This window comes from Mobula birostris, chromosome 3 (assembly GCF_030028105.1).
Source record: "Mobula birostris isolate sMobBir1 chromosome 3, sMobBir1.hap1, whole genome shotgun sequence".
Lineage (NCBI taxonomy): Eukaryota > Metazoa > Chordata > Chondrichthyes > Myliobatiformes > Myliobatidae > Mobula > Mobula birostris.
Window position 1 is genome coordinate 63,849,352 of NC_092372.1, and position 19,452 is coordinate 63,868,803.

The 19,452-nt window shown below is 39.2% G+C and overlaps 1 protein-coding gene across 1 annotated transcript in view; it reads left to right on the forward strand.

Annotated features, from left to right (window-relative positions):
• Window positions 1–448: 448 nt before the first annotated feature.
• LOC140194608 (gamma-aminobutyric acid receptor subunit alpha-4-like) overlaps window positions 449–19,452 on the forward strand; it is a 36,736-nt gene continuing 17,732 nt past the window's right edge. Inside the window, exons 1-7 of the mRNA XM_072251845.1 lie at window positions 449–531; window positions 706–824; window positions 1,471–1,538; window positions 2,054–2,274; window positions 2,411–2,493; window positions 3,142–3,285; window positions 3,495–3,647. Of these exons, the coding sequence (XP_072107946.1) occupies window positions 449–531; window positions 706–824; window positions 1,471–1,538; window positions 2,054–2,274; window positions 2,411–2,493; window positions 3,142–3,285; window positions 3,495–3,647 (871 nt within the window). The remainder of the gene's footprint in view (window positions 532–705; window positions 825–1,470; window positions 1,539–2,053; window positions 2,275–2,410; window positions 2,494–3,141; window positions 3,286–3,494; window positions 3,648–19,452) is intronic.

Sequence of the window (19,452 nt, forward strand, 5' to 3'; positions counted from 1 at the left end):
ACCTCAAACCAGAGATGTTTCCTCTGTAATTACCAGAATTCCTCCTCCTAACTTCCTTCCACACAAACCCCAACTCCACCCCCCTGACATGCAGCAGATGATAGAAGAGGGTGAGCGGAATAGTTTGTGATGAAAGCGATGTCATATTTAAAAAGTGTTTGACTCCTGGCAGGGAATAGCTGCTAAGAGGCAAAGATTTAGGGAAGTGGATCGGGCTGATTCGAGAGCAAGTACCTTTTCTGGCAGGAGTGAAGAGAAGCATCCCACAGTTACAAGTGTGTGTGTGTGTGTGTGTGTGTGTGTGTGTGTGTGTGTGTGTGTGTGTGTATGTGTGTGTGTGTGTGTGTGTGTGTGTGTGTGTGTGTGTGTGTTCACGGCTGCGATCTCTCGCCAGGATAAGGCAATTGGCGACGGGACCGGGAAGAGACATAAAGTATGGCATGCAAAGATGGTTTCTGCCAGGCAGACGGTGATCAGGATGTACTCCAGTTACATTTCCACGCTGTTATACTTTATCTGCGTGACAACGTGGTAAGTAATGGAAGGAAAGTGATTCCTTCTTATTTCGCATTGTTTATCAGATGTACTTGCTTTGACTGTCTTTGTACGGCGCTACGGTCCGAAAAATCAATATCAGGTGTATGGCAACCGTTTCCGGAGCTTGTCATTGTGTGTTCATGTCGGTGTTACCTATTTTCTGTGCAGTATACGAGAGATCTCTGGAGAGGTCAAAAAGCAGGAGAAATTGTTTCCAGAAAATTTTACGCGGATCCTTGATAGACTCTTGGACGGGTATGACAACAGACTGCGACCTGGATTCGGCGGTACGGGCACATTTATTGTCTTTAGTTGTTTTGTTTACTAGAGTTGGTCTTGTACGCTTTGGGATCATTGATGCCAATACTGTGGCTTTGAGTCTAACCAATTATTAGACATAGGGGGTTTAATCTGTACTGGAGGGGAGTGGGATCGCGCAAAACTGCTCAGGTAGATAAAATAGAGAGGCAGATTTAACAGATACTATTCTGTGAAGGATTTGTTGACGAGAATCAAGGTACGAGTAATTGTAATATAGTGTGGTGTATTTATTTTTTTAAAGCAGATTGATTGATATCAGAGTGTGAGCTGGAGTCTAATAGCTTGCATCCTTGATTTGACGTCGGAAGACCTAGAACATTTTTTTTATTATTAAATCCGTGAACGCGTGCCGCAAGTTGAAGTCGTGCATATTTGTTGCACAGATCAAGGTGTGCTCGCCAATTGAGTCTTTGAAATCCAAAAGCAGGTAACTTGCTGGAGGCTATCGTTGGGATCTGGGAAATCAGTGAAAAATATAACGGGAATGCATTAAAACCAGTTGCCCTTTTCTTCCTAGTGTTCGTCTTGGTCGGTATGGATTAAGCGTAAGCAAATATGTCACCGTACTAATAGGCTACCTTTTCATTAAGCAATGTATTTCCCGTCCTATAGGAGCTGTTACTGAAGTCAAAACAGATATCTACGTTACAAGCTTTGGGCCAGTGTCTGATGTTGAAATGGTAGGATTTCTGCTTGCTTACTTAAATATTAAAGGCGGACGTTCCGCTGGTTTTTCATTTGCAGTAATCTATTAATTTTCGCTGCCTGGATATTATTTAAAACTACCTACATTAAATCTGAGGACGGAAGAACCACACGTGTTACAGTTTGGAGAGATGTACGCTTCAATTAAGTTGAAATTACAGTGTAATTGTAACAATGTATATTTATCCCTAAAATACATTCATTGCATCATCATTCATTATGGCCCAATGAAAACTATCGATTGGTTGATCATGCGAATTTTAGCAATTACTTATGCGTTCAGCAGTACGATTCTTAGTTCCACTTCAACATTGATTGCAAACCATATTGTGCTTCCACTCAGAAAATGAACGGGTATCGTTTTGACAACACGGCACTCTGAATGGGAAATCAAGTAGCTAACATCACACGTTGCACAATGCATTGCATAACGCACGCTGTTTTAATAGTTCAGATAATGATTGGCGCTTCTTCCCAATTTCCTTCCAAGGAGTATACAATGGACGTGTTTTTCCGCCAAACTTGGGTGGACAATAGGCTCAAGTATGACGGCCCCACTAAAATACTTCGTCTTAACAACTTAATGGTCACCAAAGTCTGGACGCCTGACACATTCTTTAGGAACGGGAAAAAATCAATTTCGCACAATATGACCGCTCCAAACAAGCTGTTCCGAATCATGCAAAATGGGACAATTCTATATACCATGAGGTATGTTTACCATTCTCATAATGCCAGGAATCTGAGGCCATTGCTGATTCAATGAGAAATGCATATCTTAGTTTAGAATTAATCTTATAAGAATCATTTACTAAATATCTTAAATGATTTTCATATTTCATTTCAGACTTACTATTAACGCAGAGTGTCCCATGAAGCTGGTTGATTTCCCAATGGATGGCCATGCTTGTCCGCTTAAATTTGGAAGTTGTGAGTAACTTGGTCTTGCTTTTCTTTGCATATAGATAGGAAACTTTAACTGGTAGTATTTAATTTTGTTTGTACTCAAAACTATTGTGGAAAGATTGTGTGTATTTTAATAATGTAATGCCAATCGTTACTTTGACCTTTATGGAAAATAAATATGTGCTTGATATATGTGTAATGAGAGACTTATTTATTTAAAACGCAAAATAAAGCATTTTGCAATATTATTGCATGACCTGAATGTTTTAAAAGTGTATAACGCATATAAAATGATTGTTATACAATTTGTAAATCAATATGAGTTGGTTAATGAATGCCCATACATTTGTAAGCAGTATCACTTATATAATTATTGTAATTATATTATTGCTGAGAAGCTGCACTGACATTAAAATGAGTGCAATATCAAAATATTATATCACATGCTTCAAATTATATATTTCACACATTTTAGCAGCTGTTTATAAAATGTTAGAAAAGTACCAAATTTTATTGTGTTGTAAAATTCACAGCAGTCAAATGAGTGACGAATTAATTTTCCAACCAATTAATGAAGAACTAAGATAATAAATTGTCAGACAATCTGTAATAAAATTAAAGATCATTTTGGTGATATTAATTGTTAAAAGTTGGTGTTTTCATTCATTTCAGATGCATATCCTAAAAGTGAGATGATATACACATGGACAAAAGGACCTGACAAATCAGTGGAGGTGCCCGAGGAGTCTTCTAGCTTGGTTCAGTATGACCTTGTAGGACAAACAGTTACTAGTGGCACTATTAAATCCATTACAGGTAAAGGCACATAGGCTTTCTTATTTACACCACAGTTTCTGAACCTCCTTATACATAACATAATTTCCAATTTCTGGTTACCATTTGCAATGTCTTTGTGCATAAAATTGCAAAATTATTAAGAATCTTAATTTTACCAGTTAATTTTAAAAATTATTAATACAAACTAGACATTATGAAAAATAATTCTATATATTTCTCTGTTATAGGAGAATATGTGGTGATGACAGTCTACTTTCATTTGAGAAGAAAAATGGGTTATTTTATGATCCAGACTTACATACCCTGCATTATGACGGTCATTCTTTCTCAAGTGTCTTTTTGGATTAATAAGGAATCTGTTCCAGCACGAACAGTTTTTGGTATGTACTTGTAATACATAAAACAAAGCAGTCACGTTTGATTTTGTTTCTCTCTTTTACTTTCGGTACTGTAACTTTAATAGTTTAATATTTCTCGAATCTTTTCCTTGTTACTACCTCCCTCCATGTGGATCATATTAGTTCTGGGTTTAAAGAGGGTTTTAGGAAATCCATGGGCTATAAAATTAACAAATGGACAAAAAAGTGTAGACATTTCATAAGATAAACAGCATCATATTACAGCTTTAGCAAAAATAGACAAATTATCTACATATTCAGTCAGCAACAACCGTAATATGCCAAAATATACTTTAGTTCATATTTTGCTCTGTTATTCTGGCAGCTACTTAAGTACTCTCAAGTAACCAAGGTTCTTTATTTACACTGGGCTGTTCGATGATGGAAAAAGACTTACTTTGAACATAATCCACTTTTAACTTGTGGCATCTCTGCTTTCATTTCCTCCCCCTTAACAGCTAAAGACACACACATACACTCATAATAACATGTTTGAGTAATTATTTAAAAGCAGTCAATGGAGAGAAATGTAGCTGAATCTTCTCACTTTAGCTGGAGCCTATGATGTCATTTGTAGACACAGAATGGATCACAGTTCAAATCTGCAAACTCAAAATTGAACAACATTTGATCTTGTGATGCCTTCAATAATGAATTACCATAAATAACTATTCATTTTTCTGCAAGCATTGCATTAATTTTCCTTTAGAAATTGAAAAATCGTAACCCCAAATAATATACAAATTTGCTGTGTGCATGTATTACTGTAAGTTATTTAGTTTTACAGAAAGTCAATCCATTAGACCACAGATGACAAAAGAAAGGAGTGTCATCTTAAACCCATACAGACTATGATGGGCTACTCTTTTACTGAATGAATTAATGGATTTCTTAGGTAAAACTGTTCTGTTGCTTTTCTTCCCTTGCTCTATAACATTGTCCTCAGTGGTAGAGACAGCAACTGTCAGAAGGAGAACTACGAGCAAATTAATAAACTAATCAAAAAGTGAATTCCAACCAGCAACAATTTGATGTCAGTTTCTCACGCTTTAGATAATTTTCTACGATAAAAAAGAATTGTAATCTTCACACTACATTCATTTGACATGTAATGCATTAATTTTTGATGCATATAAGCCTCCTTACATTTCCTTTTATCATTAGGAAACGCTCTTCTTTATCTCACATGTTCTTTAATATCAGCACAGCAGTGCAACCAGTTGATCTGCTGCCTTACAGCTCCAGAGACCCAGATTTAATCCTGCCCTGTGATGCTATCTGTGTTGTGTTTGCATGTTTTCCCTGTGACTCTGTGGGTCTCCCCTGGGTGCTCCAGTTTTCTGCCACGCTCCAAAAATGCAGGGCTTGGCAATTTAGTTGGCCACTGTAAATCGTTGCAAATGTCTCATCCCTGGTGACTGTTAGACGTTTGGGAGGGGGAGACACTTAATGGAAATATGGGGAAAATAAAATGGGAGTACTCTAGAATTAGTGTAAAATCAGTGCCTGATAGCATTGACTCAGTGGACCAAAGGTGCTTTATCTGTGCTGTATTACTCCATGACTCTATGCATTCCACACTCTAATTACTTACTGGGAAATGAAGTTACTTTTGAGTTGCTTGTTGGTTTATCAGTTGCATCCTATATTAATATACATGTTGTAAGATTTTGTATGATCTGTACAAAAGGGACGGATTCCACTCACACTCAAGGGGGAACCAATATCCTTGCATGTAAGTTCACTGGAGCTATTCAGGAGGGTTTAAACTAATTTTGCAGGGGATGGGAACTGGAGTGATAGGGCTGAGGATGGGGTAGTTGATTTACAAACAGAGGCAGTGTGTAGTGAGACTCTGAGGAAAGACAGGCGGATGATAGGGCAAATTTACAGTCAACAGGATAAGTTGCAGTGTAAAAAGGGTCCAAATTGAAAAGTGTGATGAAAGCAGGACTGACGAAGTATTACTTAAATGTACATAGTGTATGGAATAAGCAAGATGAATTTGTAGCACAGTTACAGTTAGCATGTATGATGTTGTGGGCATCACTGAATCATGGCCGAAAGAAGATAATGGCTGGGAGCTTAATGTCCAAGGATACATATTGCATATAAAGGACAGTCAGGTCAGCAGAGGGGTGGTGTAGCCCTGCTGGTAAAAAATGAAAATGAAAGAGGTGACATAGGATTGGAAGGTGTAGAATCATTGTGGGTAGAGCTATGAAACTGCAAGGGTAAAAAGATCCTGATGGAAGTTATATACAGGTCCCTAAACTGTAGCAAAGATGTGGTCTACAAATTGCAACGGAAGATAAAAAATGCTGTCAAAACTGCAATGTTACAATAGTCATGGGGAATTCAATATGCAGATAGATTGGGAAAATCAGGCTGGTGCTGGATCCCAAGAGGGAATGTTTGTGGAATGCCTACAAGAAGGAGAAGCTAAAGTCAGATGCATCATCATTATAGTGAAGTAAAGTGAATTACAGAGGCATGAGAGAGGAGCTGGCCAAAATATGTTGGAAGTGAACACTAGCAGGGATGATAGTAGAGTAGCAATGGCTGGAGTTTCTGGGAGCAATTTGGAAGGTGCAGAATAGATATATCCTAAGGAAGAAAAAATATTCTAAAGGCAGGTTGTGCAACTGTGGCTGACAAGAGAAATCAAAGCCAACATAAAAGTCAAAGAGAGGGCATATAATAGAACAAAAATTAGTTGAACGTTAGACGATTGGGAAGCTTTTAAAAACCAAAAGGTAGCAACTAAAGAAGTCATAAAGAAGGCAAAGATGGAATATGAAAGTAAGCTAGCTAATTATATTAAAGAGGGTACCAAAAGTTCCTTCAGATGTATTAAGTGTCAAAGAGAGGCAAAAGTAGATATCAGACCACTGGAAAATGATGCTGGAGAGGTAGTAATAGGGGACAAGTAAATGGTGGATGAACTGAAGAAGTATCCTGCATCATTCTTAACTAGCATGCTGGCAGAAGTTCAAGATTGTCAGGGGACAGAAGTAAGTGAAGTTGACATCTCTAGGGAGAAGGTTCTTGGGAAACCGCAAGGTCTGAAGGTAGATAAGTCACCTGGACTAAATGGTTTACACCCCAAGGTTCTGAAAGAGGTGGCTGAAGAGATTGTGGAGACATGAATAAGCATCTTTCGAGAGTCAATGAATCCTACCATGGTTCCAGAGGACCGGAAAATCGCAAGTGTCACTCCACTCTTCAAGAAAGGAGAGAGGCAGAAGAAGAAAAAATATAGGATAGTTAGTCTGACCTCAGTGATTGGAAAACCTTGGAGTCGATTTTTAAGGATGTGGTTTCAAGGTACTTGGAGGCACATGATAAAATAGGCCGCAGCCAGCATGGTTCCTTCGAGGAAAATTTAACCTGACAAATCTGTTAAAATTCTTTGAAGAAATAACAAGCAGGATAGACAAAAGAGAATTGGTGGATGTTGTGTACTTGGATTTCAGAGGACCTTTGACAAGGTGCCACACATGAGGCTGCTTAACAAGTTACGAGCCCAAAGTATTACAGGAAAGATACCAGCATGGATAGAGAATTGGCTGACTGGCAGGAGGCAAAGAGTGGGAATAAAAGGAGACTTTTCTGGTTGGTTCCAGTGACTTGATGTATCCAAAGGATTCTGTGTTGGGACCACTTCTTTCTACATTATATGTCAATGATTTGGATAATAGAATTGATGGCTTTGTGGTCGAGCTTATGGAAGATACAAAGATAGTTACAAAGACGGGCAGGAAGTATTGATGAAGCAGAGAGGCTACAGAAGAACTTAGACAGTTTAGAAGAGTGGACAAAGAAATAGCAGAAGGAATACAGTGTAGGGGACTGTATGGTCTTGTACTTTGGTAGAAGAAATAAAAGGGTAGACTATTTTCAAAATGGCCAGAAAATTCAAAAATCTGAGGTGAAAAGGGTCTTGGGAGTCCTCGTGCAGGATTCCCAAAAGGTTAATTTGCAGGCTGACGCAGCGGTGAGGAAGACAAATGCGATGTTAACAGTCATTTTGAGAGGACTAAAATGTGAAAACCAAGGACTCAATGTTGAAGATTTTATAAGGCACTAGTGAGGCCTCACTTGGAGCATTGTGAGATAGTTTGGGCCCCTTGTCTAAGAAAGGATGTACTGACATTGGAGAGGGTTCAAAGAAAGTTCACAAAGATGATTCTGGGATCAAAAGGCTGATCACATGAGAAGTGCTTGATGGCTTTGTGCCTGTACTCACTGAAATTCAAAAGAATGGGGGGGGGGCGGGGAGTCTCATTGAAATCTACTGTATGTTGAAATCCCTTGATAGAGTGGATGTGGAGAGAATGTTTCTTATCATGGGAGCCTAAGATCAGAGGACACAGCCTCAAAGTAGACAGATATCCATTTAGAATGGAGATGTGGAAACACGAGGATGCTGGAATTTCAAGCAACACACATAAAAATTGCTGGTGAACAGAGCAGGCCAGGCTGCATCTATTGAAAAATCTCTTACTACCTCCTCTTTCACTTAGCCCTGACAAAGGGTCTTGGCCTGAAACATCGACTGTACCTCTTCCTATAGATGGAGATGTGGAAGATTTCTTTAGCTACAGAGTAGTGAATCTGTGGATTTCGTTGCCACAGGCAGCTGTGGAGGCCAAGTCATTGGGTATATTTAAGACAGAGGTTGATAGATTCTTGATTAGTCAGATCATGAAGGGATACGGGGAGAAAGCAACATTTTGGGGCTGAGAGGGAAATGGTTCAGACATGATGAAATGGCGGAGCAGAGCTGAAGGGCCAAATATCCTAATTCTGCTCCTATATCTTACGGTCTTATGTTCTAATGACTCTTAATTCTCTTCTCAACAAAGAAAAATATCTCTTCTATCTTTATCTTCTTAATTCTTGTTATGAATCTAAACAACCTTTATCAGATCACCACACTTGCAAGCAAGAACATCTTTTTCCTCTTTTGGGAAGAGTAATCTAGTCTGCCAATCTTTTATTATTGTTATGACAGTTCCTCTCAGTTATGGTAGGTTTCTTGCAATTTTATTATTATTCTTGTAACACGTAGATCAGAGCTCCAAACGGTACTCCCAATATTTCCTCTCTATCAACACACAAAAAATGTAGCAGGAACTCAGCAGGTCAGGCAGCACCTATGGAAAAGAGTAAACAGTTGATGCTTTGCACTAAAACCCTTCATTGGGACTGGAAAAAAAGATGAGGTTAGAGCAAAAAGGTGGAGGGAGGGGAAGAAGAAATACAAGTTAATAGGCGATAGGTGAAACCGGGAGAGGGGGAGGCGGTGAAGTAAAGAACTGGGAGGTTGATTGGTGAGAGGGATAAAAGGCTGGAGAAGGGAGAATCTGACAGGAGAGGACAGAAGTCCATGGAACAAAGGGAAAGGGGAGTGGCACCAGAAGGAGGTGATAGGCATGTAAGGAGATAAGATGAGAGAGGGAAACAGAAACGGAATCGGGAAAGGTGAAGGAGAGGATTTTCTTGTGTTTGGATTTCAGCTCTATGTTTGGAACAACTACAGTAAAAGTGTAGGAAGTGTACAATTGATCTAACCAGTCTGCTCTGGTGTTTATCCTCCCACGTGCTAAAGTTCAATCCATGTGCTAATACTGCTGCACATTCCACTTCTATAAATTTTCCAGTTATGCTATTAAATGCCTTTCTGACACTTTTAACTTTTAATCTATATTGGAGCTGTCTCATTTTTCAAAGGCCTTTTTAGCTCTTACAAGATAGTACGTTACTGATTGGCTCTTTGCTAATACTATGGAGTAGAATGGATGAATTAAAAATTAAATATTGACTTTTCTGGACGCTATGTCCATGTATTTGATTTTTGACATTAATTCTGATTACTGAAGAAATGATTGTCTGAAATAGTTTTTGGTGAAACATAAAAGCACTTCGATTTATCAAAATCAATGAATCTATTTCTCATTGAAGTTTTGAACAGAATCGTAACAGCGGAGGAAGGTAAATTCTTACAACAAATTTACTTCTTCAAAATTTTGTGGTGACTAAGTGTTAAGAATGGATAAAATGGGGTACTTGCTTCCTGGCAAATGGATTCTCCTTTTACCAGTCCTACTCTTGGAGTCTGCTAGAAGGTGCAGTCACATGAGTCAGATGAAGCATCTTGAGCTAGATCATTCTGGACCTGGTCCTTGTCTGCTTGAACGTTTTCTAGATTGGGACAGTCTGCATCTGACAGATTCAGGAGAGGTGGAGCAGGCTCTGAATAGTAAGCAGGCCTCTGGTAGTGAACCCTGAAGTCTTGCAATCTGAACTTCTTGGTGTTTTTTTTACTGCTTGCTAGCTGTTTAAAGCTTTTAACAATTTTCTTATCTGTGACACTTAATTAAAGGCACAAATAATTAGCAAGAGTTACTGTAAATGAAAGCAAAATGGGGAGAGCATATGCCTGCCTTCCCTTTTTCTACCATGGCCAATGACCTGATTTGAAATACTGTACCTTTGTTCTATTCAAATAGCCTTTATGCCCTATCCCTTTCTTCTGCAGAGCTGAGAATTGGATGTGATATAGTTTGACACCCCTATCCAGCAAAGCCTGCCCTTTTGCTGGATTCCAATGTATGTACCAGCGTCTGCCCTCCAGCATATCATGAACTTCCACTTCTGGCCACAGCTGTGTAGGAGTCTGAGATACTTTGAGGTACAAACACTTGGCAGCTGGTGGTTTCCTTCAGAACCCTGTCATTCTGCTTTCTGTTCATGCTGTCATGAACTAAGAGAATGATTCTTCCTTTTCAAAGACCTGGGACATCTGACCAATTATGCCCCGTAACTGGATGTAGACCATACATACAGTGCCATGCAAAAGTTTGGGCACTCCGGTCAAAATTTCTGTTACAGTGAATAGCTAAGTGAGTAAAAGATGACCTGATTTCCAAAAAGCATAAAGTTAAAGATGACACGCTTCTTTAACATTTTAAGCAAGAAAACTTTTTTATTTCCATCTTTTACAGTTTCAAAATAACAAAAAAAGAAAAGGGCCTGAAGCCAAAATTTGGGTACCCAGCATGGCAGTACTTAGTAACACCCCCTTTGGCAAGTATCACAGTTTGTAAATGCTTTCTGTAGCCAGCTAAGAGTCTTTCAATTCTTGTTTGGGGGATTTTCGCACATTCTTCCTTGCAAAAGGCTTCTAGTTTTGTGAGATTCTTGGGTCGTCTTGCATGCACTGCTCTTTTGAGGTCTATCCACAGGTTCTCGATGATGTTTAGGTCAGGGGACTGTGAGGGCCATGGCAAAACCTTCAGCTTGCACCTCTTGAGGTAGTCCATTGTGGATTTTGAGGTGTGCTTACGTTCATTATCCTTTTGAAGAAGCCATCCTCTTTTCATCTTCAGCTTTTTTACAGACGGTGTGATGTTTGCTTCCAGAATTTGCTGGTATTTAATTGAATTCATTCCTCCCTCTACCAGTAAATGCTCCCTGTGCCACTGACTGCAACACAAGCCAGTGGCATGGGGGAAAGTTCTATTCAAAAGGTTCAAAAGAACATCTAAACAAGCCTGATGCATTTTGTAAACAAGTCCTGCGGACTGATGAAGTTAAAATGGAACCTTTTGGCCGCAATGAGCAAAAGCATGTTTGGAGAAAAAAGGGTGCAGAATTTCATGAAAAGAACCCCTCTCCGACTGTTAAGCACGGGGGTGGATCGATCATGCTTTGGGCTTGTGTTGCAGCCAGTGGTACGGGGAACATTTACTGGTAGAGGGAAGAATGAATTCAATTAAATACCAACAAATTCTGGAAGCAATTTGGCGGGAAAGACGGCAGAGCAGCAGTGACTGGAGTTTATGTGAGAAATGAGGAATGTGCAAGACAGGTATATTCCAAAAAAGAAGAAATTTTCGAGTGGAAAAAGGATGCAACCGTGGTTGACAAGAGAAGTCAAAGCCAAAGTTAAAGCTAAGGAGAGGGCGTACAAGGAAGCAAAAATTAGTGGGAAGACAGAGGATTGGGAAGTTTTTTAAAACCTTACAAAAGGAAACCAAGAAGGTCATTAAGAGAGAAAAGATTAACTATGAAAGGAAACTAGCAAATAATATCAAAGAGGATACTAAAAGCTTTTTCAAGTATATAAAGAGTAAAAGACAGGTGAGAGTAGATATAGGACCGATAGAAAATGATACTGGAGAAATTGTAATGGGAGATGAGGAGATGGCAGAGGAACTGAACAAGTATTTTGCATCAGTCTTCACTGAGGAAGACAGCAGGATACCGGACACTCAAGGGTGGCAGGGAAGAGAAGTGTGTGCAGTCACAATTACGACAGAGAAAGTACTCAGGAAGCTGAATAGGCTAAAGGTCGATAAATCTCCTGGACCAGATGGAATGCACCCTCGTGTTCTGAAGAAAGTAGCTGTGGAGATTGCGGAGGCATTAGCGATGATCTTTCAAAAGTCGATAGATTCTGGCATGGTTCCGGAAGACTGGAAGATTGCAAATGTCACTCCACTATTTAAGAAGGGGGCAAGGAAGCAAAAAGGAAATTATAGACCTGTTAGCTTGACGTCGGTGGTTGGGAAGTTGTTGGAGTCGATTGTCAAGGATGAGGTTACAGAGTACCTGGAGGCATATGACAAGATAGGCAGAACTCAGCATGGATTCCTTAAAGGAAAATCCTGCCTGACAAACCTATTACAATTTTTTGAGGAAATTACCAGTAGGCTAGACAAGGGAGATGCAGTGGATGTTGTATATTTGGATTTTCAGAAGGCCTTTGACAAGGTGCCACACATGAGGCTACTTAAAAAGATAAGAGCCCATGGAATTACAGGAAAGTTACATACGTGGATAGAGCATTGGCTGATTGGCAGGAAACAGAGAGTGGGAATAAAGGGATCCTATTCTGGTTGGCTGCCGGTTAGCAGTGGTTTTCCGCAGGGATCAGTGTTGGGGCCGCTTCTTTTTACATTGTACATCAACGATTTGGATTATGGAATAGATGGCTTTGTGGCTAAGTTTGCTGACGATACGAAGATAGGTGGAGGGGCCGGTAGTGCTGAGGACACGGTGTGTCTGCAGAGAGACTTGGATAGATTGGAAGAATGGGCAGAGAAGTGGCAAATGAAGTACAATGTTGGAAAGTGTATGGTTATGCACTTTGGCAGAAAAAATAAACAAATAGACTATTATTTAAATGGGGAGAGAATTCAAAGTTCTGAGATGCAACGGGACTTGGGAGTCCTCATACAGGATTCCCTTAAAGTTAACCTCCAGGTTGAGTCAGTAGTGAAGAAGGCGAATGCAATGTTGGCATTCATTTCTAGAGGAATAGAGAATAGGAGCAGGGATGTGATGTTGAGGCTCTATAAGTTGCTGGTGAGACCTCACTTGGAGTACTGGGGGCAGTTTTGGTCTCCTTATTTAAGAAAGGATGTGCTGACATTGGAGAGGGTGCAGAGAAGATTCACTAGAATGATTCCGGGAATGAGAGGGTTAACATATGAGGAACGTTTGTCCGCTCTTGGACTGTATTCCTTGGACTTTAGAAGAATGAGGGGAGACCTCATAGAAACATTTCGAATGTTAAAAGGCGTGGACAGAGTGGATGTGGCAAAGTTGTTTCCCATGATGGGGGAGTCTAGTACGAGCGGGCATGACTTCAGGATTGAAGCGGGCGCCCTTTCAGAACAGAAATGCGAAGAAATTTTTTTAGTCAGAGGGTGGTGAATCTATGGAATTTGTTGCCACGGGCAGCAGTGGAGGCCAAGTCATTGGGTGTATTTAAGGCAGAGATTGATAGGTATCTGAGTAGCCAGGGCATCAAAGGTTATGTTGAGAAGGCAGGGCAGTGGGACTAAATGGGATAAAATGGATCAGCTCATGATAAAATGGCGGAGCAGACTCGATGGGCCGAATGGCCTACTTCTGCTCCTTTGTCTTATGGTCTTATGGTCTTATGGCAAACATCACACCGTCTGTAAAAAAGCCGAAGATGAAAAGAGCAACACACATCAAAGTTGTTGGTGAACGCAGCAGGCCAGGCAGCATCTCTAGGAAGAGGTACAGTCGACGTTTCAGGCCGAGACCCTTCGTCAGGACTAACTGAGGGAAGAGTTAGTAACAGATTTGAAAGTGGGTGGGGATCTCTTACTTGGATCTTTCCCCCTCCCCCTCCCCTTCCCACTTTCAAATCTCTTACTAACTCTTCCTTCAATTAGTCCTGACGAAGGGTCTCAGCCTGAAACGTCGACTGTAGCTCTTCCTAGAGATGCTGCCTGGCCTGCTGCGTTCACCAGCAACTTTGATGTGTGTTGCTTGAATTTCCAGCATCTGCAGAATTCCTGTTGTTTGCGAAGCTGAAAAGAGGATGGCTTCTTCAACAGGATAATGAACGCAAACACACCTCAAAATCCACAATGGACTACCTCAAGAGGTGCTAGATGAAGGTTTTGCCATGGCCTTCACAGTCTCCCGACCTAAACATCATCGAGAATCTGTGGATAGACCTCAAAAGAGCAGTGCATGCAAGACGACCCAAGAATCTCACAGAACTAGAAGCCTTTTGCAAGGAAGAATGGGCAAAAATCCCCCAAATAAGAATTGAAAGACTCTTAACTGGCTACAGAAAGCGTTTACAAGCTGTGATACTTGCCAAAGGGGGTGTTACTAAGTACTGCCATGCAGGGCGCCCAAACTTTTGCTTCAGACCCTTTTCCTTTTCTGTTATTTTGAAACTGTAAAAGATGGAAATAAAAAAGTAATCTTACTTAAAATATTAAAGAAATGTGTCATCTTTAACTTTATGCCTTTTGGATATCAATTCATCTTTTCCTCGCTTAGCTATTCATAGTAACAGAAATTTTGACCAGGGGTGCCCAAACTTTTGCATGCCACTGTATATTCTTGATGCTGGGCCTGTGATTTAGTCAAATTACTTTTTTTTTAGATTATGAGGACACTCTGTCCTCGTTTATTGTCATTTAGAAATGCACGCATTAAGAAATGATACAATGTTCCTCCAGTATGATATCACAGAAACACAAGACAGACCAAGACTAAAACTGTCAAAAACCACATAATTATAACATATAGTTACAACAGTGCAAAGCAATACCGTAACTTGATAAGAGCAGACCATGGGCACGGTTAAAAAAAAGTCTCAAGGTCCCGATAGCCCCAACATCTCACGCAGATGGTAGAAGGAAGAAACCCTTCCTGCCATGAGCTTCCAGCGCAGCAAACTTGCCAATGGAGCATCCTGGAAGCACCCGACCACAGTCTGGCTCTGAATCCATCTGAAAACTTCAAGTCTCCGACCAGCTCTCTGACACCGAGCACCGAGCACCATCTCTACTTACGAATGCAGCTGAAAACCTCCAAGGACATCAGAACATTTGAAAGTAACAGGTAATAGCATGACAATGTCAGAAAACAGGTACAAATAATTTCCACATTATAATTCGCATAAACCTGTGTTTCTTTATGCTTTTATCAGTTTGGATATAGGATTTTTGGACAGGATCCCAATCTTCTAAAAGCCACATAAATAGTGTAAAACATGCCTAAATATAAAAGTGAACAGTGTGCATTGCACAACTTTTGCCATCTGTCATCACCAATGCATATTCTGGCTCAGCTATTGCAGCTTCATAAAGGTTGAACAATGCACAGAAAAGTTTATTGCTTGATAGAGGTTAATTGTTTGGCTATACAACCTCTGTCCCTTTCAAACAGCATGCCAGCCTGATTCTGAGCAGGAATTTAGGAAGGGTCTTATTCTCAATATGAATAAAATGAGGTCTTCAGTGCAGTTTGCATCCTGAGGAATCAATAACCCCCGACTATCCCCCACTTCCCAATCCCACCACAAGCCTATGCTCTTAAATTAGTATTTTCTGGATTTCCCCTGTAACGAAGACCATTTGATTTTCACCATCAACAGCAACAGCATTACTCCTTTTATTAATAGGGCATGCAGGTCGATGGGTTTGCACTGAGGACTATTGGGAGTGAAGTTGCAAGTACAGTCAGAGGTTGACAGGAGGAGGAGTGGAGGAAATAATTGTAATGGGGAATGAGGAGTGAGGGAAGTGGTGATTGGGAAAGAAGTGGCAAGAAGGTGGAATATGTTGAATTAGTGGCAGATATCAGCAAGATGGGTGGGGCATATAGTGGCTCTCAGCAATAATGGTTTTAACATAGGGCTGGTGGAAATACATTCTTTCCTCCTGGATTCTACCTCTGTTAGCATTTTTTGTTTGTTTGAAGAAACTTCTTATTGGTAGCAAACTACATGGAGGACTTATAGACTGCACTTGGATGTAGGCTGTTCATTTGCAGCCTGCCGACAACTAGCTGCCTTCAGGACCAACATACTTTGCAAACATAAGTACATAAGCAATAAGAACTGGAGAGAAGATCACACAGTCTCTTGAGCCAGCTCCACCAGTCAATAAGTTCCTGGCCTCAACTCCATTGCTCCACCTGTTCACTAGAAACAGTCTGCCTCCACCAACTAAGTTTATTGACTCAGCCTTCCGAGCTCTGAGGGGTAGAGAGTTCCAATAATTCACAAAGCACTGTCAGAAGAATATTTTTCTCATTACAATATTGAAATATTCCATTTCTCCAGCCTTTCCTAGTGAGGAAGAACTTTGTCAGTCTAAGATGGGAGTGTGAGGGAATAGTATAAACATGCTTCAGTCCACCCAGTTTTGTATTTAAAGAACCTGTCTCTGATGTATGTCTCATTTGACACCCATACAAAATGGCACATTGCCTACTCAACATTTCACATTCCTCCAACCATTTTGATGTAGTATTGTATAAGTTCTTGGGCTTATTATGACGTGTTAAATATGGGCTCTTCTTGCACTAAGTCATGTTGGAAGTCTTAAGTTATGTTCTTTCAGAAAATGATCATATGTTTCTGCAGATGATTTTGATTTTGATTTCGGAAGGCTGATTTAATTGCAGTGTTGGTTATTCATATTTATTCATCCAGCAAATAAACTTGTTCACTTTTTAATTTCCTCTAAAATGGGATTTTTGATTTTTATCATCTTTCCTTTAATGTGATATGACAGAAATACATTTAAAGCATTGGCATTAAAATGGCAGTGACAGTAATCCATCTGGGTGCATTACTCAACATGATTACTGAAAATGGAGGTTGGTTGGTTTCAAGTTTATTTTACTCTGCAGCTGAACAGAGCAAAAATAATTCATTGTGATCATTGTGTAAGAATTGGACACCCAATTTATGAACAAGAATGTCCAGGTTATATTTGATTATTTGAAGAATGTCTTATACCTTTCTATAAATCTTTACATGCATTTTATAAAAAACATTTTCTGAGTATTGAGATTTGATCAATTTTGATTTATTTTTTTAACTATGGAAGAGACAGAAAAGATCCATACTTTTTAAAATTATTTTTGCTCTGTTCAGCTGCAAAGTAAAATAAACTTGAAACCAACCAACCTCCATTTTAAAATAACTCAGAGTACACACAATTTGAAACATCCTGTTTCTTAGGAATTGCAGAATCAATTTAAAAAGAAGCTCTCATCTTCATGTTAGAATTTACATCTAGCAGCATATAGCAGTAACAGATCAGAATGAATGTATTATGGTAATAAATATTGAGGCAGCTCCGTATTTGTTACTTTCTGAGGTACATTGTAGAATAGGCCCTTCCAGCATTCGAGCTACACACACCCAGCAATCCCCGGGTTTAAATCCAACTTGATTATGGGACAATTTACAATTGGTATGTATTCGGACTGTGGGAAGAAACTGGAGCACCCGGAGGAAACCCATGTGGTCACGGTGAGAACGTACAGACTTCTTCGGGGCCGTGGCGGGAACTGAACCCTGGTCGCCTGTACTGTAAAGCGTTGTGCTAACCACAACACTACCGTGCCACCCAGGACAGCCTTTTGGGATGACTCTGTGGCTTGCTGTCTGTCACAATGTTGAAAATGGACACTAAATTTAGCTATTGCTTGAGAAATTGAAAATAATGTATGTTGAAAAATGATAGGATTGGCTGGCAGAGGTAGAAATCCGAAAAAGATTGTATTAATTTTATGATCATAGTAAGGAGTGTAAAAAGATGACCTTTTAATCAGGTATACTCTATTAATGAGATTATTGATTGCATAGATCCAGTGCAACTTAAACTTCAATTACCAAAACAAACTAAACATAATAAAATGTTATCAACATTAAAACATTAGAATAACAGAAACTGGATTAAAGATATAAGCTATTAGAGCATTACAGCATGGAAGCAGGCCCTAAGGCCCAACTCATCTGTGCCGACAGCGGTGGCACCAAGCTAGTCCCATTTGCCTGTATTTGGTCCATATTTTTATTTTAAAAAGGAACATAAAGATTATATTGAAGGGATTTCCAATGGAAAGGAATTTCCTTCTTGACCTTACTGCAACTTTAGAATTTATAGCCCTGTAGGTACATGACAATATTTTGCAAAGCTCAGTGTACAATGCGTTGCTAATGGGATGGAAACATGCACGACAATTCAGCAAAAAGATGAAAGGTACTCAACAGCTTCATTGATGCAGGAAGCCCTATGTATTGTTCTTTAATTATAGAAATAAAAGCTTTGTTGAAAATGCAGCAGGAAGAAATTTCCCTCAATTCAAGATGGAAGTGAATGAAATGCTTGACCGCTATATTCAAAGGGTATTATACACAAAGTATAGATATGAAGATTGAAATATTTAGAAATTGCTGAAGGAATGTGTGCTTGTTAATTACAGGTAGGTGGAATTTCTACTTAACTGAAGTTCCACCTGTTCTGAGAAATGCCTTTCCTTTGAGATTCATTCAAATTAATTTCCAAATTGCTAAGTGTAAAATCAGCTATCAACCAGTGCAATGAGTCAAGGTTTTAAAAAAGTAATTTAAATAATTCCTTTAAAAATATTCATTGATATTGTTAAGATTGCTAACTGTTTGATTGCTATAGGTTTATTACAATAAATAAGCATTTTAACCTAATTTAGAATTTTTTATATATGACACCAGTCAGCAAACATGTACAAAAGTTTTAAAGACTGGGACATTTTGTGGATGTTCAATAACTAATTTCATGCATCCACAAAATATACTCATTAAGTTTTAGATTCTCACCCCGGAAAATTACAGGTAATGAAAATAAAAATGGTGGTTATTGGAATTACATTTCAACAGTTTTGAGCATATACAGAGTATCTGATTACCAGATAGATTAAATTATTTTGTGACTTGAAATATTTATCACCAGAAACGTTTTTGTTTTTGTGATCCATGATTATATCTAATTTTGACCATGATTGTGATACCTCAGCAACTGAAGTTAACTTAGCTTATGGGAATGTTGATCTATCTAATTGGGATATAGTGATTTAGCAGCATGGTAACTTGGTGCACTACCTTTTGCAATTTTGATCAGGAGAGTCAATATGTTCAAAATTAAATCTTAGACCCTATATTGACAAAAATAGCTTGAGATTTCTTTTAATGCTGCACCTTAACAACCTTCCTAACAGGCATAGAATCACTACTGAGCACAAGCAAACTGAAAATAGCTGTCAATGTTGCAACATATTTTCATGTGCACTTGCATGATTACCCTCATAACATATTATCATCATGCACTCCAGTTTAATTTTTGTAGTGGAAATCTTAATATGCTTCCAAAGTTAAGCATCTTCTTCCGTTTCCAAATTTTGGAAATCTCACTGTGACACTGAGGATGGAAATTCAATAAGCTTGGAA